Source organism: Dromiciops gliroides, chromosome 1, assembly GCF_019393635.1.
Source record: "Dromiciops gliroides isolate mDroGli1 chromosome 1, mDroGli1.pri, whole genome shotgun sequence".
Lineage (NCBI taxonomy): Eukaryota > Metazoa > Chordata > Mammalia > Microbiotheria > Microbiotheriidae > Dromiciops > Dromiciops gliroides.
The window spans coordinates 553,718,355-553,742,210 of record NC_057861.1 but is presented as its reverse complement, the minus strand read 5'-3'; the positions used below and the strand labels follow the sequence as shown (position 1 = coordinate 553,742,210).

General features: G+C 38.6%; 1 protein-coding gene across 1 annotated transcript in view; it reads right to left on the bottom strand.

Annotated features, from left to right (window-relative positions):
• Positions 1-4,889: 4,889 nt before the first annotated feature.
• The window catches only part of LOC122735384 (zinc finger protein 287-like), a 33,091-nt gene continuing 14,124 nt past the window's right edge, over positions 4,890-23,856 (bottom strand). The window contains exons 2-6 of the mRNA XM_043976895.1: positions 21,687-22,191; positions 20,344-20,432; positions 11,033-11,159; positions 10,521-10,604; positions 4,890-9,557 (exon numbers count right to left, since the gene is read on the bottom strand). Of these exons, the coding sequence (XP_043832830.1) occupies positions 8,389-9,557; positions 10,521-10,604; positions 11,033-11,159; positions 20,344-20,432; positions 21,687-22,191 (1,974 nt within the window). The 3' untranslated portion in view covers positions 4,890-8,388. The remainder of the gene's footprint in view (positions 9,558-10,520; positions 10,605-11,032; positions 11,160-20,343; positions 20,433-21,686; positions 22,192-23,856) is intronic.

Genomic DNA, 23,856 nt, shown 5'->3' with positions numbered 1-23,856 from the left:
CACTGCCCCACCAAAAAAAAAAAAAAAGATACTGAATGAGACATTTCATCAACTACAAAATAAGGATAAAACCAGTAGTACCTTCACAGGACTGCTATGAGGTTCAAATGAGATAATGTATATAAGGGCTTTATTTATCTAATAACAAAACATAAGTATGAATTCTTATTCCTATACTTAAGGAGCTGATAAGCAATTCTTTTTTCTACTAATATCTTTTTTTCCGTGTAAGTTGGGCTTCACATTGGTTTTATCTATATTCTGTCTCTTCTAAGAAGTCATCTGTGAACTCCCCAAAAGGAGGAGGACTGTCTAATAATATTGACTTTTCTCCTTCTATGTCACTAATGATTAGGCCAGGATACTGGATTCCTGAGTCAGTATGTATGGGGTGATAGAGCTGACTCATTGAGAAAAAGTTCATTCTATATGTTTTGAGTCACTTGAAGAATATATGACTGGCCACGTTCAGGGTGCCAACTATCAGCCTTGGAGACCCTCAGGTAACTGAGCCCGGCCACATCAGGTTCTGATCTGATCACCTAAATGACATCCTGAGGCAATTGTCTATTACCTGGGTATTTGTTGATTCTGTATTATCTATAAAACAAAAACAGCTGTCTCTAAATGGGAAAAAAACACCTTATTACCTCAGGATACTGTGAAGGAGGCTGATGAATATGAGTACTGTTAGAGTTAGGGAAACATCTCTCTAGAGAAAGTAACCTCAGAGCACAAAAAACAGAGCTAAGTTGTACAAATACGAACCTTTAAGCTATACTTTTTTTATATCCCTCCCTCTTTTCCTGGTAACCAGAATAAGCTTGACTAATTTTATCTTGAAGGAGGCCTTCACTATCGTAGAGATTTACTACCAATGTGGGATATTCTGATTAAGACTAGACCATAGAGAAAAACACTGTTCCACAGCAACAAACCTGGCATTTAGCAATTTCTATAACCTCCAAGGTTTGAATACTTCCCCATTTTCTTTTCTGCTGAGGACTGCTGCTGATTGACTTTGTACTCAAAGCAAGTCTAAAAAACTATAAAAACTCAATCTGTACCAAAAGAAGTTGAAACTGCTACTGGCCCAAGCAGTTTTCCTTAGTATACTAATAAATTTCTTTTCATTTTGGTCTGGTTTCTCACCTTTTGACCCTCCAAGTCATGGTGGATAAGATACTCCCTAGGGGGACCAACTTCATGTGGATAAGATACTCCCTAGTGATGTAGGAGGTGAAAACCTAAGACCCAGATAGATAATTCAGATATGAGCTCTAAGAGGGATTCAGATCCCATAATGGGAACAAAGGGAGCCAGGCCATGAAGACCTTAAATAAAATGACAGGCTATAGAAATTTAGACTAGAAATAAATGACAAATGAAGACGTTTTGAAACTAAGCCTGAGAATCAGAAAGAGACATGCATAGAAAAGGCTAAATTTGTCCCCATATTCATCTTATGACGTGTAAATCCCCAAAACACACCTCCACAGAAAAAGGTACCTGCTTCGGGGATTGGCTTAGGACCCCAGGAGCTCCAAATTAGGATAGGCCCTCCCCTGTACCTCCCTAAGGTGGAGATTATTATAATGAGACCGATAATCAATTTATCCATACTATAAATATAACTATCTTTTCTTTCACTATTCGAGAGATACCTTTCCACTATTCTGTTTCTCTCCCTGTGGTCACCCACAGTATTGCAATAAAACTTGGGAAACTGAGTCACTGAGTCTTATAATTCTTTTGGGATGACTCACGATCAATCTGACCCTAATTCCATCCCACATCACTAGGATCTCATGGAATCCAGGCTGGGAAGTTTCTCCAGTGGTACTGTTACTACATATATGCATGAGAACGATGGGTCATATACTGCAAAGATTAGGGGAAATAGCATTTATTAATAAGAAATAATAAGCAAGAAACTAGGGTGAAGCTAAACTAAGCCATTCCCCCATCAACTGGAGAGTGGCTGAGCAAATTATCAGTTTATGAATGTAATAGAATATTACTGTAAGAAATAATGAAAAGGAAAGGTTCAGAGAAATCTGAGAAAACTGATAAGAACTCATTCAGAAAGTGAAGAGAGGCAGAACAATTTATATAATAACAAATGACTATAAAAACAAACAACTTTGAAAGACTTAAGAATGCTGATCAATAACCAATTATGATTTTATAAAACTTATGTGAAACACACTACCTACCTTCTGAGGAGCAATTAGCTCCTGATATAGAATAAGATATGTGTGTGTTTAAATGTACACACATATAGAGAAATGCATATAGAGATATAGCTAGATAGATAGATATATATACAGAAACACAGATATCTATATATGTATATCTACCTAAACAGATATAGATATAGGTATATGTAAATAGATATACATAGCTCATGGTCAATTTTAGAATTTGTTTTGCTACGGGGCAGCTAGATGGTGAAGTGGATAAAACACTGACCCTGGATTCAGGAGGAGCTGAATTCAAATCTGGCCTCAGACACTTGACGCTTACTAGCTGTGTGACCCTGGGCAAGTCACTTAACCCTCATTGCCACCCCCCCCCAAAAAAAGAATGTTTTGCTAGATTATGCATATTTGTTACAAGGGTTTGGGGGATTTTATAAGAGGAAGGAGAAAATAAATTTTACTTTTAAAATTTAATATAATCTTTAAAAAATATAAATCTTAAAAAAAAAAAAAAGGAAATCTGGGAAGGCCTGAAAGATTTGGGTCATTCTCGTATAGAGAATCATGGGAAAGGAAACTACTTCTCCAAACCTGTGGCCAGAATCTAATATAAGGAGGCCAGTATCACAGGAAAAAGTATTCATCTGAGAATGACAAATAATTTACCACAGGGTTCCCATACCCATACTAATTATGGTTGAAGAAACACAATCTAGAAGGATAATATACCAGATAACTTAGTCAAGTCAAATCCATGAGAAAGAAACCTAGAATTGTTCTATCATGCAATCAATCCATGTAGAAGACTAGCTGACTCTGAGAAAAAAGAACTCAGGCAGGCAGGCCAGTCACAGGAATTAAAAACATTGGGGACTAGTTTCCTTTATTTTGCATCTAAAACCAGAATTAACACAATAATACTTGTAAACTTACCTTCTGTTACTGAAATCCCTCTATATTACCCTTGAAGCTTTGTAGAAAAATCCTTAAAAACACCCAGTGTTGTGTGCTGTTTTCAAGGAGGATATTGATGAATAAAAGAAAAGGCCTCCCTTCTTTCCCGTAGACTGTCAACTTGGATAAAGGGAACCTGGCCTAGAGAGGGGAGGGAGTGGGAGTGAAAAAGCAGAAAGGACAATACCCATTCCACTTTCTAGAGATTACTGGTTTAAAAAAAAAAAAAAAAGGTTGTGAATTAATGGTCCTCCATCCTACACAATACCATTGCTTTGCCCATAATGCTTCCCACTAGGGACCAGAGATCTTGCATTCTTGAAATTATAGAAATTTAGTGTCCAAAAAATATCTGAAAATAAAATCCAAAACTCATGAAACACATAAAACATGGCTAAGCCACTTTTTTTTTGGGGGGGGGGGGTCGCATTGCTGGGCAATGGGGGTTAAGTGACTTGCCCAGGGTCACACAGCTAGTAAGTGTCAAGTGTCTGAGGTCAGACTTGAACTCAGAGACTCCTGAATCCAGGGCTGATACTTTATCCACTTTCTTAATAAACATAAAATTAATTAGTAGAAGAGTTTAGTTCAGAATCCAGATGTAGTGGCTGAGATAGAATGAAAACCAATTACAAAACAAAGTTAGTTTGGTGTGGGATTCCAAGACCCAAATAGATTCTATCTCTTGAATTCTGACTCCATCTTACGCTGCCACATGTATTCTCCTCCACCTAGTTTTTCTATTATTTATCCATGGAAAACCAGATGGTTTTAGCCATCTATTGTTTCACAAATGCAGGTCCATTCCATGAATAAAAGGACAATGAAACCTACTTATCCCCTTCCCAACTGGACTGAAACTCATTCTTTCCCCCACCCAATTTGGAAAGTCCCTAATCTTTCTCCAATTAGAAATTAGATTACCTAATTTTGTAACCTGGTTTGTAACCTGGTTCTTATAATTGTTTTTAATACATAAAAATTTGTCTCACACTGTATTCAGGGTCTTTGGACTGACTGGGTAGCCTACTGACCCATTTACTATGCCTGTTTTGCTAATAAAAAACATAGCTTGGGTTGTTTCCCTTAGTTATTATCAACCACCACATGATTCCTATGTTGCTACTCCTTCCACTACAATGAAAATTTTAACCACCAGTCAATATTTCTGCAAAGCTAATCCAAACAAAATAATCATCTTTCCAAAAGTCAATATAATATACTACCAAAGATCAAAACCTATCTCTGACTTCTCATTTGGTATTGTGAGAAATGGGTAGTTGTCTCCTCTCAATGTGGATATAAGTCAGTTATACTCCTCCTGACCAGTTTGTAGGACAAAGGTCTCAGATCCCCTCCTCCCCTTCAGGCTAGCAAGGTCACATGGTTCAAGGAGCCCTGGTCTCAATAAAGTGCGCTCCAGAGTTGTGTACATATAAGGAAGTATAAAATCCACTCCTGAGTTATGCCCATACAAGGAAGAGGGGTGGGAATACTGCATTCAGATTAGCTAATTTTTGCACATAGATTGTAACCCTTGAGTAATCGGATCAATGATGAAAGAGGGGAGGGTCCATTCACATTAGGAACTACAGTATAAAACAGGGCCTGCAAGCCCCCTTTCTTGGCACCCACTAGCTGCACAGTAGGGTGCCTCCTTCTCATGAGAAGGAAATAAAGAGCCACTGCTGAGTTCCTGAGAATTATTGATAAAAGGATTGATTTTCCCTCACAGTATAATTCTTGTTTATCTTTCCATACATCGTCTTTAGAGTAGCTACTTGAAAGCTTTCTAGGGTTTTTCTAGCCCTCCTATGGTTCTTCTAAAACAAGATGTTCCAAAGGTTTTGGTGCCTTTTTAAGCTACTAGGACAAACCTTGCACTGTCCATCAGTTAATCCTCACTCTTACTACATGATACATCTACTTCCTTTTCCATTGTGAGAAATGATTATTTGTAACTGTTATGGGCCCAGAGCACCCCAGAAGTTCTCTGAGGTACATTAAGGAACCTTCTCCTTGAGAAGGTAAACCAAAGGACAGACACACCTAAAGAGATAGATGGAACCAGATTGGACTGAGCTAGCTTCAGGACCTCCACCCTTCATTCTAGTCTCCCTTACCCCAGGGGAGATAAATTTGGGTGTGGTTGCTTCCTTTGTATCCTAAGAGATGGCTTCAGCCACCCCTCACCCAATTCCCCCAGCCACCACCAGTCAGGGATGGTCCTCCCTCACTAAAGGAACTTTCCAGTCAGATGGTCACCCCCATCAGTCCTCTATAAAAGTACCTGCCTGTCTCCTGCTTGAGATTAGTATCTCAGAGAGACACTCTGCCATGCCTTTCTCCCCATGAGAAGTCCAAGGATTTCTTTCATAGTTTCCCTTCCCTTTCCTCTTCCTTAAACTACTTATTCTAACTGCTTTTGTGTGCGAGAGGGTGTAATTCTTTAAAGAGGAATTCCTAGGGACCCCAAACCTCTACCCCTACTCAAACCCCCTACCCCATTTTCCCCATGACATAACCAATATCTTGGGGGTTCAGTCCTGACTCCCTCCCCTACAACATTCTTTCAAAGTCCTGACTTCCCCTGTTCCAAAGTCCTTCTTAATAGGATAGAATTGACTCTCCTTAATCCTGGTCAGGCCCACAAACCTCTAGGAATTTGGTCTGGGGTGCTCTGCTAGGGAGAGAGATCTTTTGTTTAGGGAGGATTAAGCTCTCCTATTGAAGAGGCTATGCATTCTTTGAATACTTATCCCAAGGTTGGCGGTGGTCTGGTGTATCCCTTCATTTTATCATAGCCTACCTCCAAATTAGGTTGACCAATCAGATTTGACTGCTGCTCAATGGACCTCCTCTTGTCCAAAGAGCACAAAAACCTGAAGAAGTAGTCATACAGTCTCTTCTCTTTTTTCTTTTTGAACTACAAGAGGACAAAGAGAAATCTTTGTCAATCTCTTACTGGGTGTGCTTGATAAACTGATTATAATTTACCCAGAATTTTGCCTCTCATAATTATTTTATTCATCATATCATTTATACATGTAATCGATGGCACCTTTTTTTTAACCACTTCTCAGAAAACTAACAGTAGAAACACCCAGAATTTCACAGGATATAAAATCCAAACAAGGACAGATAAAACTCATGGCCTCTGATGTCCCATTCACAAATACACAAAAGTGCATTAGAGGGGCAGCTAGGTGGCGCAGTGGATAGAGCACCAGCCCTGGAGTCAGGAGTACCTGAGTTCAAATCCAGCCTCAGACACTTAACACTTACTAACTGTGTGACCCTGGGCAAGTCACTTAACCCCAATTGCCTCACCAAAAAATAATTTTTTTTTTTAAAGTGCATTAGAGATCCCAACACAAGAAAGCAAATTAGAACTCAACGCTATCACAGAGCTTTTGTTAGATAATACTCAGAACTGGAATATGCCTCTGAAAGAATATATCTCATTCAAATGGAACATGGTTAAAAGAGGGGAGGCACATAGGGTAGCACTAAAAAAGCATGTGAGCTAGTTGTGTGACCCTGGGCAAGTCACTTAACCCTCATTGCCCCACCAAAAAAAAAAAAAGCATGTGAGAAAATTGAGGAACCATAATGTTTTGACAAAATTCACTTTCCGCCCATTCCTTTGTTGAGCTATACTCAGACAACTTCATAACCTGACTTCAACCTACCTTTTCTCCTTTCTATGGCCCAGGTAATCTGGCCTATTTGCTGGTTCTCAAACATGACATTCCATCTTCCATCTCTGCTCCCATGCCTGAGTTGACTCCTGTACTTATTGTCTGACCTATGCCCCTTAGAATTCCTCACTTCCTTCAAAGTTCAGCTCATGTGCCACTTCCTGAATGAGGCCTTTCCTGATCCTCCCCATTGTTAACATCTCCCCACTGAAATTACCTATCCATTTACTTTGCATATATTTATAGGTATATAAATTGTTTTCCCCAATATAATTTTAGTTCCTTGAGGAAATGGACTACTTCATTTTTATCTCTGTATCCCTAGCACAGTACCCGGCACATAGCAGGTGTTTGATGCCATGTTCATATCGGATGATAAAGACCAAATCTAGAAAGGTATCAATGGGCTAGAAGAATGGGATGGATTCAATAATTTGAAATTTAACAGAAACAGATATAATGTTCTAGCCTTGATAACAATAACATGATAGGTTTTTTTAAATGAATGGTATACTAGACTGCATTAAGATGCAAAGTATTTGGGGGCAGCTAGGTGGCACAGAGGATAAAGCAGAGGCCCCAGATTCAGGAGGACTTGAGTTCAAAGCTAGCCTCAGACACTTGACACTTATTAGCTGTGTGACCCTGGGCAAGTCACTTAACCCTTACTGCCCCACCCCACCCCCCAAAAGAGTACAGGGAAACTTTCTAGTAGTTGAATAAATAGGAAGGTATGAAGACTGGAAAATAACCAGACAAGGACTGGTTAAAGGAACTAGGCACATATAGTCAGGGGAAATTAAGACATAGAAGGAATATAACTGTCCTAATTTTTGACAGGTTATCATAAAGATGAAGCATTCAAGTTGCTCTGCCTGGCCCCATCTGGCAGAACTGAGAGAAACGGGTGGACACTGCAGAGAGCCAGGTTTAAACTTGGTGGACATAAAAAATTCTTAATGAGGAAAGCTAACAAAAAGTGGAACGAGCTACCTTGGGAGACAGTGGGTTCACTCTTATTAAGGGTTTTCATGAAGATGGAAAACCCACTTGTTTGGGATGCTGCAGAAGGGATGCCTGGTTAGGTAGACAGGACTGGGAGTCTTTAAAGTGGTGTCTAGCTCTTTAGTTCTGTAGTTTTGTTATAAAGCTTGTTCTGCTTGGCCTTATACAACAGAACTAATAATAATCAGTAATTCTGAAAAGGACAAGAAATCTGAATAAAAATCACGAGTTATTATATTGACAAGGCTTCTCTTCATTACACTTTCTTTTATGCTGATTAAGATGCGCTCTCAGATTGAAATCTTTCTGACCATCAATACTTTCTTTTGTTGTTGTTGTTGTTGTTGTTGTTGTTTGGGGGTGGGGGGTTGGTTTTTTGCAGGGCAATGGGGGTTTAGTGACTTGCCCAGGGTCACACAGCTAGTAAGTGTCAAGTGTCCGAGGCCAGATTTGAACTCAGGTCCTCCTGAATCCAGAGCTGGTGCTTTATCCACTGCGCCACCTAGCCACCCCTACCATCAATACTTTCAACAATGTTTCTTTCTAATATGAATTCTCTGATGTTGAGTAACATGTGCCCTCTGAGTGAATGCTTTGCCACAGTCATTACATTTATAGGGTTTCTCTCCAGAATGAATTCTATGATGTCGAGTCAGGTTTGCCTGCTTGGCAAATGCTTTGTGACACTCATTACATTTGTATGGTTTCTCTCCAGAGTGAATTTTCTGGTGTTCATTTAAGTTTGCCCGCTTGGTAAAGGCTTTTTCACACTCGCTACATTTAAAAGGCTTCTCTCCAGAATGAATTCTTTGATGAAGATTAAGTTGTGAAAGGTAGCTATAGTTTTTTCCACATTCATTACACTTAAATGGTTTCAATCCAATGTGAGTATGCTGATGCTGAGTAAGGTTTGACCTCTTGGTAAAGGCTTTTCCACACTCATTACATTTATAAGGTTTCTCTCCAGAATGAATTCTCAGGTGTTCAGTAAGATTTGCCCACTTGATGAAGGCTTTCCCACATTCATTACACTTAAAGGGTTTCTCTCCAAAATGAGTTTGCTGATGTTGAGTAAGGTTTGGCTTCTTACTAAAGACTTTACTACATTCATTACATTTATAATGATCTGAACTCTCTTCAGAATGAATTATCTGATGTTCAGCAATGTTTACCCATTTGGTAAAAGTTTTCCTACATTCATTACATGTACAGGGTTTCTCTCCAGAATGATGGTCATGATGAAGAAGATTAAGTTGTGAAATGTGACTAAAGGCTTTCCCAAATTCATTATATATAAAAGGTTTCTTTCCTATGCAGGTTTTTTGACACTTAACTAGCCCTAAATTATCTTTGAAGTTCTTTCTATATATATCATATTTATAGATGTTTTTTACTATAGGAACCTGTTCTGTATCTAGGATTTGTCTCAGGCTGAAACTTCTCCCAAATTCATTAATCTTTTCAAAGCCTTCTTCATTACTGGAAATTTCCTCATGTTTGACAGTTTCTTGCTTCAAATGTTCATGATGGCCTGGCTGCCTTAATAATGTGCCATAACAGTGAAAGGCTTCTCTCAGTCTGAAGTTCCAGGAATTTTGTTTTTTGGGTCTTTCCATTATTGTTTGCTGAGGTGATCCTTCCACAGATGTTTCCCACTTTGCAACTGATGCTGAGGCTTTAGGATTGATGTCGGAATCTGAAAGAAGTTTAAAAATATAAATGTTCCCTGTGTAGAAGGAAACTGTTGCAGTGAGACTGGAATAATAAAATGAGAAAATAGCTGATTTAAGGTTAGCGATGCATTTTTCTCACAACAACCCTGTAAAATCACCATTTTTTAGAGCCTAGCTTCTTAAACTGTGTGTTGTGAGCCCATATGGGGGTCACATCTGTAAGGGCCTAAAATTCTAGCTGTGATGTCTAAAATCTAATGAGTAGTTGCCTTAAATTAGAAAATGTACAGCACCAATCTTTGCGCATTAATTATTTATTAAAGTATATTAGGGGTTAGTAAAGAGATAGATAAAGTATCCCAATTCTGCCTGTCCCTGCTGCTTCTGCCACCAAGCCCAAGTCAGGAACTGAAAAGGCCTCGCTCCTCCCTCCTTCTCCCAGAAGCCTCCTGTGAAACCGGAAACAGGGTCGTCCACACATATACAGTTCCAAGCTAATTGGTTGGCAGCTCTGATTGACAGGACTCACGGGGCAGCAAATATCACTTCCTGACACCAAGAAACCCCAGAAAAGGTCACTTCTGGACACTAAAGTGACATGCTTTCTTCTCATGGCCAGAGCTCATAATGTCCCTCCCAGCAGGGGGTGTCATTCCAATTCTCACACATAACTAAATGTGGGGGTTACAAAAAATTTGGCAATAGTAAAAGGTTACGTATAACTATTTTATATACCTATATACCCGGGGTCACATAAAAAGTTCTTGGGCAAAAAGGTGTCGCAAGTGAAAAAAGTTTAAGAAGCCCTGCTCTAGATGAGCAGTCTAAGATTCTCTTAGCCCCTGTTAAAAGGTCCTAAAGGTTTTGAAGAGAGCTTTTTCAATCAACATTTCCAAGGTGTTTTCTTCCTATATGAAAAAAAATGAGCTGCTGCTTACAAAAAATTCCTATCTCCTAGTTTTCCATTTCTTCAAATAAACAAGTACCTTTTGAGGCTTTACTCTCTAGCATCCATGGCACTTCCCCATGTTCCAACTGGGAGACCACATCTGGTTTGGAAGTTGAAAGCCCTGTTCATGGAAAAGAAGTGAAATGGATATTTGTGCAGTAGAAAAATCATTCCAAAATACAATCCAAGACTACATATTTAGAGAGGAGAGATTGTGCTAATTAGCCACAATTTAAAGGACTTCAAGGATACCCATGAAATACAGGAGGATGGGCCATAGGGCTGAGGAGAACACAAATCTCCCACCTGTGAAAACACTGCAGTGAGTTCTTGGCAAAAAAAAAATCTGGACACAAAAGGGCAAAGGAAGAGAAAAGGACAGTATCCAGGTGAGCAATGGGGGAAAGAAACTGCCCCGTTTTCAGTTCTATAATACAAAAGGATCAAGATTCTCTGGCTTCTACACTAAAAAATAAATTCAGTTTAATACTTTTGAAAGCCCATTATCTTTAAAAATGAATGATTCTGAGTCATAAGGAGGAAATTTACCAAGAAAAACCAAGTTCCTATAGTTCTCCAGCAACACATCTCTGTATAGGTCCTGCTCAGCAGGGTGCAGCTGTAACAGTTCTTCCCAAGTGAAGTCTGGAACCACATCCTTGAATGTCACTGATTCCTGAAACACAAACAAATTTCTGCTCGCCCAGGACCAGCTAGCTCCCTACATTACTCACAGGAGTGAGGTTGGCAGCTTTGAAAAAATGAATAAGGTGTAAGACATTGATCAAACATTGATCAAAGGTGTAATCCTTGATCATTTGTAATCTACTATATGTAGTTACCATATGCATTACTTATATCAGAATTGGGGTGGGGGTGGGGAATACAACAGAAGAATGTGATATGCCTCCTGCTTTTATGGAACTTAAAATATTATTGAGAAGCACTAAATCCCATGGGGGCAGCTAGGTGGTGCAGTGGATAGAGCACCAGCCCTGGATTCAGGAGGACCTGAGTTCAAATCCGGCCTCAGGCACTTGACACTTACTGGCTGTGTGACCCTGGGCAAGTCACTTAACCCTCATTGCCCCACAAAACAAAAAAACAAATGAGAACCACTAAATCCTGTTAGATAGCGGGAACTTACCTCTTATAATTAGTCTCACAATTCCTGTTGCTATTCAAGAATTCCCTTGGGACATACAGCATCCTATTAATTTGCTCAAATCCATCCTTATTATTTGTCTTCTAAGGAAAGAGGGTGAATTTTAAATGAGACATTCACCTTCTCTAAAATCCAAAGAATGAATGAATCCTAAGATGGATATGTTTAACACTAACATCAATCTCACTCCAAATATTCATTTCCAATTAAATACAACATAGCTACAACCCTCAAATCCTAATCGAAGATTATTTCTTATCCAATAGAATCATTTATCTCCAATGTAATTAGTATTTCCAATGTTTTCTACTTACAAAATATACTCTATGGTGATTAAAACAACTTCTTATCCATAATTCCCCTATCAGGAAGATGCTTTTCTCAAATTTTCCCATTTCTGTCAGAGTTAATACATAACAGGAAGAGGAACCCTCATCCCTACCCCTCTGAAATCGAAGTGTTGTATCAAAAAGTATGACTCCTCTCCGACTAAGATTAAAAGTTACTCTCGACTCATTTCCTTCTTTCTGAACACTCCTCAAATTCTGATTATTCCCAGTACAAATATATTCCTCAGTTGCCTCCACCTAAATCCTTGTTCTATCCAACTCACCTAAAACAAAGGATGAATATGTACTCTGCTCTAGCCTTCCTTCTGCTGCTACCTTCCTCTGTGCCCTGTGCCCTCTCCACTAATAGGAATTCTGACCAACCATGACCTTTTTCCTCATCTTTCCATATCATCTCAATGGAAGCTTGGTTGTCCCCAAACCATACCACATTTTTTAATGCCTTCTCCAGGGCAAACCTTAATTTTTTTCCACTCCAACAAATATAATGGAAAAATAAATCTGTTCTTCGTTGTCCAATACCAGGTCTAGACCACTTCAGAAAACTTCAAAGAGCCAAAATGCCATCAATGTACCCCTTACATAAGAGCAGATTGCAACTACTGCATGCAATTTTTGTCCAAAGATTTTCTTACATCCTCCAAAAAGGATCTATGCAACATGTTGAAGGATTTCCATTGTGAATTAAGATTTCATGGAAACAGCAAAACTTGGGATATCTCAGAATAATGCTTCCCCTGTTACACAAAGGAATGTGTACCAAATTAAATAAAGACACTCCAAAATCTGGGGGTTAAGTCAGAAAATGTCAATTATAGAATAACAGAAACTAGCCTCTTCCCTGTTAAATCAGTAAGTAAACATTTATTAAGTGACTTTTATGTGCCAGGATGAGGGTAGCTAGGTGACACGGTGAATAGAGTGCTCGACCTAGAGTCAGAAAGACTCACCTTTGAGTTCAAATCTGGACTCAGACACTTACTATCTATGTAACCCTAGGCAAGTCGCTTAACCCTGTTTGTCTCAGTTCCTCATCTGTAAAATGAGCTGAAGCAGCAAACCACTCCAGTATCTTTGAGACTCCAAAATGGGGTCACAAAGAATCAGACGCAACTGAACAACAAATGTGCCTCACCTCAATGGAAGTCTGGCTCTCCCTAAATCATGTCTTTGCCGTGGAAGAGCCCCAAATTCTCCTAACTCCCCCCAGACCCAATGGCATCTTTGGCAACCATGTCACCATGTACTAAGGAGATCAAGTATTTCCTGGCTGAAAAACCTTATGGAAACCTTTGGCTTCCTCATTATAGAAATTATTATATCAGTTAAACTTTTCAAGAAATGGTGAGATACAGAATCAATACCTTCACTTTATTATTCAATTTTCAGTTTCTTCAGATAAGTTGGTTGAGAGTTGCTGTATCAGGGGCAGCTAGGTGGCGCAGTGGATAGAGCACCGGCCCTAGATTCAGGAGGACCTGAGTTCAAATCTGACTTCAGACTCTTGGCATTTACTGGCTATGTAGCCCTGGGCAAGTCACTTAACCCCAATTGCCTTGCAAAAAAAAAAAAAAGAAAAGAAAAGGAAAAAAAAAAGAGAGTGTTGCTGTATCTCCAAGTAGTATCTTCTTATCTCGGTTCTAGTTTGGCTTTGATTTTTAACAGTTCTCTCCCTTCTAGCTAGAAAAACTCAACAAATCCTCGTTGACAATACATATGACATCATAACTTTATAGTTCCTCAACTTTACTAATTTCCTTTTCTTTCTTTTTTTTTAATTTTTTTTTTTTACTAATGTCCTTTTCAAAGAAAAAAATGCTATAATTTGTGGTGTGATGTAATTTACACAGTTACACAGTAAAATACAATGGAAAGGGGCAGCTATGTGGTGCAGTGGATAGAGTACCAGCCCTGGAGTCAGGAGGACCTGAGTTCAAATCGGGCCTCAGACACTTAACACTTAATAGCTATGTGACCCTGGGCAAGTCACTTAACCCCAATTGCCTCACCAAAAAAAAAAAAAAAAAAAGAATACAATGGAAAGAGCACTGGATTGGATTGGTAGTCAGGTGAGCTAGGTTCTAGGTTTCAGTTCTGCTACTAATTATTCGAGTGACCTGGCATTACTTACTTCTTTCCTCTGGATTCTGGATCTGTTTCCTCATCCATAAAATTATAGTGTTGGACTCGATGATTCCCTAAAGCCTCTACCAGTTCAAAAAGCCTAACAATCAAAATTAAAAATATGTATCAATGACCCCTGATAGAAAAAATGCTTCTTAACTTTGGCCTAACTCACTAGCTGGACAAGCTCATACCCTTTTACTATCAACTATAAGCAAGTGAATTACCTTATACACCTGAAACCTGGAGAAATATCAACCACTAAGTCTTTATTTAGCTCTTAAAAGATATAGGGTCGGGGCAGCTAGACGGCACAGTGGTAAAGCACCGGCCCTGGATTCAGGAGGACCTGAGTTCAAATCCGGCCTTAGACACTTGACACTTACTAGCTGCGTGACCCTGGGCAAGTCACTTAACCCTCATTGCCCTGCAAAAAAAAAAAAAAAAGATATAGGGTCACAGATTTTAAAAAGGAAGGAACATTAGAAATCACCTAGTCCACTGCATTATTTTGCAGTTGTGGAAACTGAGTCACAGAATAGTTAAGCAACTTGACCAAGATTACATAGATAACAACAGAGCCTGGAAGAACCCAGGTCCTCTAACTCAAAATCCTGCCCTTCTTCCTACTGTACAATGCTAGAGAGCCTCCGAGTCCTAAATATGTGTGTATGTATGTGTATATGTATGTATATAAATGTATAAGTATGTATATGCCTAATTGGAGAATAAGTAAAAATTTTCTATCTCCTATTTCTGTCCATATAGCACCTCTACTTAGATATCCCAACACTGAGAGACCATATAACTTCTCTAGGGTTAGACAGATAGGAAGTATCACAAACAGGACTCAAACTCAAAGCTTTTAACTCAAAAAATCAGAGCTCCTCCTATAGCAAACTGAAGTTAGGAGAAATCTGCAATGACAGAAGGGTCACGTGTGTGTGTGTGTGTGTGTGTGTGTGTGTGTGTGTGTGTGTGTGTGTGACTGAATATCTATAGCAACACAGTTTGCTCAAATAGCTCTGTGATTTCACGAATTTATAACTCCAGCTGTGAAGATTCCCAACCCATCCAAGCTTACCCATCCTTTGCTCCTACTATTCACATCATAGAATCTGAAAGTCGGAAGAAACCTCAGCAACCATATGTTCCAATCTATATGTGAAAGGAATCCCACTCTAACACACCTGACAAGTGGTTATCCAGTCTCTGCTTGAAACCCTCTAGGGAGGGGACAGTGCATCCCATTCTTGGGTGGCAGTAATTGTTAAGGAGTTTTTCCTGACTTCAAGACTAAATCTGCCTCTTTTGAATTCGTCTTCACATTGGTCAAAGGCTGTTCACCATCCTGGTTGCCCTCCTCTGGACCCTCTCCAGCTTTTCCTTCTTAAGTTGTAGCACTTGTGTCAGATGAGGTCTGAGAAGGGCAGGGGGCAATGGGACTATCTTTAAAAAGATTTTTTTTTTTTTTTGCGGGGCAATGAGGGCTAAGTGACTTGACCAGGGTAATGTAGCTAGTAAGTGTCAAGTGTCTGAGGCCGGATTTGAACTCAGGTCCTCCTGAATCCAGTGCCAGTGCTTTATCTACTGTGCCACCTAGCTGCCCCCTAAAAAGATTTTTTTCAAAGAAGAGAGCAGAAATCTCCAATATCATTTCCCTTTGGAAATTAGTACCAGGATGGAAAGATAAACTTCATTCAAAGTAATTGTAGTTATATTAATTACTGACCACACCAAGAGTTAAAACCAAAGAGTTTCTACTAAGAGAAATACATTTTTTTAAGAGAAATACTTTCACAATGATCTGGTTATATAATATGCACAGTTAAGTGTTTGATTTTTTTTCTTGTTTTATTTTATTTATTTATTTTATTTTGGTGAGGCAGTTGGGGTTAAGTGACTTGCCCAGGGTCACACAGCTAGTAAGTGTTAAGTGTCTGAGGCCGGATTTGAACTCAGGTACTCCTGAATCCAGGGCCGGTGCCTTATCCAATGTGCCATCTAGCTGCCCCTCTTGTTTTATTTTTTAATAAAGTTTATTTTGTAAACAAAGAAGTAAAATTTAATAAACTTACACTCTTTAGATGGACAAAACTTTAAAAACAGTAGCAGTTTGTGGAAAAAAAAACCAAAACAAACCAAGAATAAGCTTTATGTTTAAGTCGTGGAACACAGCACCTCAAATTTACACCAGCCCTACACTCCTGAGATTGTGAAACCCACATGTTGTGATAATCAAGTCACAGTTTAGAGATGCTGTTTCCAACATCTGACTTTAGCATCTCCTATCAAGTGAGAGATTCCTATTACAGAAGATTATTATTGCCCTAATCCAGGAGCTAGGTTCCTCAATGCAGCCTATGGATACATTAGCTTTTTTTGACTACCACATCAAACTGCTGACTTACTTTAAGCTTGTAGTCCACTAAAACCACCAAATACTTTTCAGAACTACTGTCTAACTAATCATACTTTCCCCATCTTATACTTTTTTTTTTTTTTAGTGAGGCAATTGGGGTTAAGTGACTTGCCCAGGGTCACACAGCTAGCAAGTGTTAAGTGTCTGAGGCCGGATTCGAACTCAGGCACCCCTGACCCCAGGGCCGGTGCTCTATCCACTGCACCATCTAGCTGCCCCCATCTTATACTTTTGAAGTTGACTTGTTTATACCCAAGAATAAGATTTTACATTTGTTTATATTGAATTTCATTTATTATATTGAGCCTAATTTTCTAGCCTGGCTATCCATTTGGATTCAGTGTTGTTAGCATTTTCAATTTAGTACCATATGCTAGTTTAATGAGTATGCCATTATATATGCCATCTATACCATTATATAAGTCATTGATAAAAATGTTCAATATTAAGGGACCAGAACAGACTAGTGGGGTGCTCCATTCCTGTCATAATGACAATAAACTATTAACTATTACTGTTAAGTGAGGCCATAAAACTAGTTCTGAATCCATTTGATTGTATTAACATCAAATTCATCTCTTCATCTTCTCAAGAACAATGAGACACTTGATCAAAAGCTTTGTTAAAATTAAAATTGTCTCTGTTGGAATCCAACTGTTTTATTAATATAGCTGATCTTAACTGGAAATCAAAGGAATGCTCATCAATTGGGGAACGGCTAAACAAACTGTGGTACATGATGGTGATGGAATATTATTGTGCTATAAAAAATGATAAGCAGGATGACTTTAGAAAGGCCTGGAAACACGTATGAAATAATGTATTGTGAAGTGAGCAGAACCAAGAGAACATTGTATACAGAGACAGCAATATTGTTTGATGAAGAACTATGAATGACTTGACTGTTCTCAACAATACAATGAATCCAAGGCAACCCCAAAGGACTACTGATGAAATACACTATCCACCTCCAAAGAAAAAACTAATATTGATGGAACAGACTGAAGCATGCTATTTTTCACTTTCTTTCATTTTTTTCCTTTTAATCAAGTTTCCTTGTACAAAATGACAAATATGGTAATGTTTTACATAATCATACATGTATAACCCATATATGATCGTTTGCTGCCTCAGGGAGGGGTAAAGGGAGGGAGGGAAAGAGAGGAAAAAATGGGAACCCAAAATTATAAATAAAAAATGTTTATTATTTTTAAAAAAGAAAAAAAGAGAAAAAATATAGCTGATCTTAGACTGTTTCAAAGACATACTATTCAATTGGTAGATGACTTTGGTGCTTCTTCCTCCCTTATTTTTTTGTTTTGTTTTGTTTTGGTTTTTGGTGAGGCAATTGGGGTTAAGTGACTTGCCCAGGGTCACACAGCTAGTAAGTGTTAAGTGTCTGAGGCCGGATTTGAACTCAGGTACTCCTGAATCCAGGGCCAGTGCTCTATCCACTGCGCCACCTAGCTGCCCCTTCCTCCCTTATTTTTGAGCACTTTACTATTTATAGCAGTCTATTTTTGCTACCTACTAACAATTTTAATAAAAAGATTGGAGAACATCCAGAGAAGGAACTGATGAAGTTCTAATGCAGACTGAAAGCATGCTATTTTCAATTTCTTTTGTGTGTATGATTTTTTTTCCTTTTGTAAACTGTAATTTTTTTTTTCAAACTGTTTCTTCTTTCGCAACATGGGGAAATAGATTTTACATGATTACACAGATATAATCTATATCAAATTGCTTATCATCTTAGGGAAGATGATGGGAGGGAGAAAATTTGTAATTCAAAATATTATAAAACATGAATGATAAAAATTGTCCTTACATGTAATTGGAAAAAATTAAATAACTATTAAAAAATGGGGGGGAAGGTTGGCGACAGAAGATCAATGACAAAAATAAGATTTTGTGGTTATTTATGAATTTGATTTCCCAGATCACCAGTAAAAAGTAAAAGTTGATTGTTACTTCTCAATGTCAAATATAAAAAAACCAGTCGGTCAATCAGTCTAGTCAACAAGAATTTATTAAGCACTATGTGCTAGGCACTGTGCCAAGGAAAAGAGATACAAAGAAAAACAAAAACATAGTCCCTGCTCTCAAGGAGCTCACATTCTAATGGGAGAGAAACCATACAAATAACTAGGTACATAAAAGACATATACAGTGTAAATGGGCCATAACCTCAGAGGGAAGACACTAGTGGCAGGAGGGAACAGAAAAAGTCTCCTACAGAAGGTGGAATTTGAACTGAGTCTTGAAGGAAGCCAGAAAAACCAGGAGGTGGCAGCGAGAACATTTGCAAACATGCAAAACAAATAATGTACAGGTATAACGTCAGGAGATGAGGAGTGTCATATATGTGGAACAGCCAGTAAGTCAATGTGACTAGATCAAAAAATGACTGAAGGGGAGTAAAGTGTAAGAAAACTGGAAAGGTAAGAGGGGACCAGGCTGGGAAGGGCTTTAAATTCTCAACAAAGGATTTTATATTTGATCCTGAGGGAGCCACTGGAGTTTAGTGAGTAGTGAGGTGACACAGTCAAATCTATGCTTTAGGAAAATCACTTTGGCAGCCAGATGAATCTCTAACTAAAACTAGATGCATTTTGGTTGCCCGCTTAAAACCCAAGCAATTTGCACTCATATTCAGAAGATTAATAGATAATGGTTATTCTTGCCAACAAATCATAATAAAAAGTCTCTGAGCCTCATTTTCATCATTTCTAAAATGACAGGGTTAGACTACAACCTCTAATGCTCTTCAAACAATAACTGTTAGCAGAAAGCACTTTAGTCTTAAGTTTGATTCTCTGGCTTTACCATGATCTGGTGAATTCTCTGAAGGGAAAGAAAATCCCCATAGTCCACATATGGCTCAAGGATCTTAAGGAAGAAAGTGGTCCCAAAGACTAAAATATAATTTCTTCAATTGCCTAATCCAGAAAACATGTTTTAAAATCTGTTGGAATTTATAACTATTAACAAGTTATGGGACAATCCTTTTTTCTTCACATATCATGGTTAGGATATCACCAGTGATTTGAAATTATAATTTTAAGACTACCATTTTGAGTATGACAGAGCACTTAGCTAATTTTCACCCTAGTCTTTGTTACCCAAATAACATAACATTTGTTCCAGTCTCAGTGAGTGCTTTTAAATCTGTTCCTTGGGGCAGCTAGGTGGCACAGTGGATAGAGCACCAGCCCTGGAGTCAGGAGGACCTGAGTTCAAATCCAGCCTCAGACACTTAACATTTACTAGTTGTGTGACCCTGGGCAAGTCACTTAACCCCATTTGCCTCACCCCAAAAAAAAAAACCAAAATCTGTTCCTTTCTTTGGCAATTTAGTAAGCTAGGTTTCTTCCTTTAACAGTTAGTTAAATGTCTTGTGTTACATAGCACACATTGTGGCACATATTTGGCACAGACTTCAATTGCTCTTTACTTTCTCAAATGTTGGTCTTATTATTCTAAGAATGACAAAGCATTTGTGATATCAAGAATTGTGGTTCATATTTCTTTTGTATCCCTCAAAAAAACTAGCGCAGTACTGTGTACAAAAATAAAAATAAATGAGGGCAGGTTAAGTAGAGAAGGGAACAGGACATGGAGTGTATTCCCTACTGAATCCATCATCAACCAGGATGAGCCCAGTCTCCTGGGAGAAAATAGATTCAGAACTCTGGACAGGACTTGGTTAGACACAGAAGCACTAGTAAAAAGGGATGAAAAGTGAATATATTAAGAACCAAGATGGCATTTTTGGGAAGAGAGATCCCATTCTACTCACCTGAAATCTTGCTGGTGGAAACACAGCAGGCTTTTCTTCTTTTTCTGTGTTCCTATCTTGGAGAAGGACAGAATCCTGAGAATGCAAAGCTACAGAAGACAAAGGACAGAAACAGGATCAGCCCCCAGGTCCCAGCAAATTCAGAGAGAAGGAGAGTGCTACCTATGGCTCTAGAGTTCTGACAATGTCTTTTTGGTGTAAGCAAGTTTCCAATGACAGAATTCTGGTTTGAATGCACTCATTTCAAAATTGCTTCTAATATTATATATCATATGAAAAGTGTGATTCTAGATATCTGTCATAGTTATCTCCCCATTCCACAAGGAAGTTTTTCTTTTCCTATTTCACAGAATATGAGATGATATCAATTTTTTTTTTTTTGCAGGGCAATGGGGGTTAAGTGACTTGCCCAGGGTCACACAGCTAGTAAGCGTCCGAGGCCGGATTTGAACTCAGGTACTCCTGAATCCAGGGCCGGTGCTCTATCCACTGTACCACCTAGCCGCCCCCCGAGATGAAATCAATTTTACTGAGTTTCTTATACAAGATGGCTTTATAGAAAATGTATGTCTTCTATCAAGGAGGAAATATGGCCTAGATAAAAGAGCATAGGATGATAGTTAAAAGCCCTGGGATCCAAGAGCTTAATTTATTTGTGTAACCCTTATAGCAAGTCAATTAACCATGCATACTATACCTGTTGTCTCAAATCCAAAACTGGGATAATCACATCAATCTTTCTTACCCCAAATAGCTCTTAAAAAATAAAAATTGTTATTGTTAAGCCTAATACCAAGACTGGTTGATAGATGGGCATGCTATAAACCTTGAGAGGAAATCTCTGTGAGAGTTTATGAGGCTTATTACTTTGATTATTTCCCCATCACTACACCAAAATGAACAGTACATGAAGAATTTCTTCCATTTTGTGGCCAATTGTTTGCATAGTCAAGTTATAAGGAAGTGACTAGGCTGGATAACATGAGACAGAAGACCAGAATTGAAAGTGAATGGTAGGGGCAGCTAGGTGGTGCAGTGGATAGAGCACCAGCCCAGGAGTCAGGAGGACCTGAATTCAAATCCAGCCTCAGACACTTAACACTTACTAGCTGTGTGACCCTAGGCAAGTCACTTAACCCCAATTGCCCTCACCAAAAAAAAAGAAAGAAAGAAAGTGAATGGTAGCTGCTTCCTCATTCCCCCCAGTCCTGAGATTTCCTTTCTCCCTAATGTGTTTTTCCATCACTACTGTTTCTCCAGGGCCTCTCTTCCTGGGTTGTTTAATCTTATTTCTCACACTCTAAAGAGATTTTGTTCTCTTATGGTACACTTAATTAACTCACCATCCTCCTTAAGTATTTGGGTCAAATCCTCCACCAGGGTGACCACCTCCTCAATGTTCTCCGGATGCTGTGACTTCACCCAAATCCTGATTTCACTGGGCAAGATGGTCAGGAATTGCTCCAGCACCAGCAGCTCCAGGATCTGTTCCTTTGTGTGAATCTCTGGCCTCAGCCACTGAAGGCAGAGTTTCCAGAGCTGGTTCACAGCCTCACGAGGTCCAGCTTTTTCTGGGTATGGAAAACATCTGAAGGTCTGGCGAAAAGCCTCCAGATTAAGTCTTTCTCTTTCAAAAATATTAACCTGTTCCCTAGGGAAATTTATTCTCAGCAACCTGTGTTGTTTATGTACATCTAGAATCTGGGAACTCAGAGAGACAGTCATCTTATTCAGGGACAATAGCTCTCCATCTGGGATCATCACAGTGGACTTGACATCTGTATCCCCATAAGAGAGCCAGTTTCCTTCAGTTTCAGGCTGAATACCTGCACACATTACTGAGGGATGCTGTGGGCAAAAATACAACATAGTTAACGCTCACAATCATGAAATTTCAGTTACACCATTGGCTTTATAGCTCCTACAAAGATTAAGAGATTTTCAAAATATAAATTAAATGCAAACTGAGTAAGGAATAACACTGAATCAAGTATACAAAATAACATATACATAGTGTATTATGGTTTAGTTCTCTACAGTTTTCTTACACCAACCACATAAGCATGGTATAACAAATATTATCTGGATAGATGAAGAAAACCGAGTAACATAGATATCTCCAGATTCCCAGACCAGTGCTCTATAACTTTTTTCTGAAATAAATACACACGTTGTCACCATTATATAGACATAGACATAGACACAGACATGTAGGGAATCACACAAACTGGATCTGCTTCTCATCACATTCATGTTACTTAATATTGAAAAATAAGTATTTTGGGGCAGCTAGGTGGTACAGTGGATAAAGCACCTGAGTTCAAATCCAGCCTCAGACACTTGACACTTAGTGGCTGTGTGACCCTGGGCAAGTCATTTAACCCCAATTGCTTCATCAAAAAAAAGAAAAAAAAGAAAAAGAAGTATTTTGCTTGGGCTATAAAATTCTATAAGAGACTGTATCTTCTTTCCTGCCATGGTACCTGGTATGATATTATTGGACATTATAGGTACTCAATAAATGTTTAATTTATAAATGTTGGGGCAGCTAGGTGGCACAGTGGATAAAGCACCGGCCTGGGATTCAGGAGTACCTGAGTTCAAATCCGGCCTCAGACACTTGACACTTACTAGCTGTGTGACCCTGGGCAGCTCACTTAACCCTCACTGCCCTGCAAAAAACAAAAACAAAAAACTTTAAGGGGGCGGCTAGGTGGCGCAGTAGATAAAGCACTGGCCCAGGATTCAGGAGGACCTGAGTTCAAATCCGGCCTCAGACACTTAACACTTACTAGCTGTGTGACCCTGGGCAAGTCACTTAACCCCAATTGCCTCACTAAAAAAAAAAAACCACAAATAAATAAATAAATGAATGAATGAATAAATAAATAAATAAATAAATAAATGAGTAAATGAATAAATAAATGAATGTTGAGAAAGAACAGGAGTTTGAGTATAATAATAAATCCAAAGCCATAACAAATCACACTAACCTACAAACAATGAACCATCTGAGTTATTTATAAAAAGAAAAAAATACTTGTTTAATAACAATTCTGGTTGTATAGTCATATATCAAAAACTGTCCTTATCAACAATCAAGAAACCTAATATTGGGGGGAAAATAAATTCTCCTTTACCAAAAATACCTAGATTGTTGGGCATTCCCAAGTAAATAGTCCCATGGCAGGGAAAGGAAATACTTTTTTGTTTAATGTACAATCCAGCAATTTCTAATTAGAATGTTAAAAGGGAACTCTTATTTGTCAGAGGGAAAAGGAGAACTATTTAAAATACTTTATGCACCCATAAAAGAAACAATTATTTCAAGTCACCAAGGAAACAGGAAAAAAGTCCACTTGTCCAATATTAATTCTGAGCCAGAAAACCTGCTTTCATTAAATCCAGTTGTTACAAAGAATTCTATTACAAAATTCGATCCAATTTAACAAACATTTGTTAAGTGCATGCTATGTGAAAGGAACCTAGAAGGTCCCAGAGGTGCAAGGACAG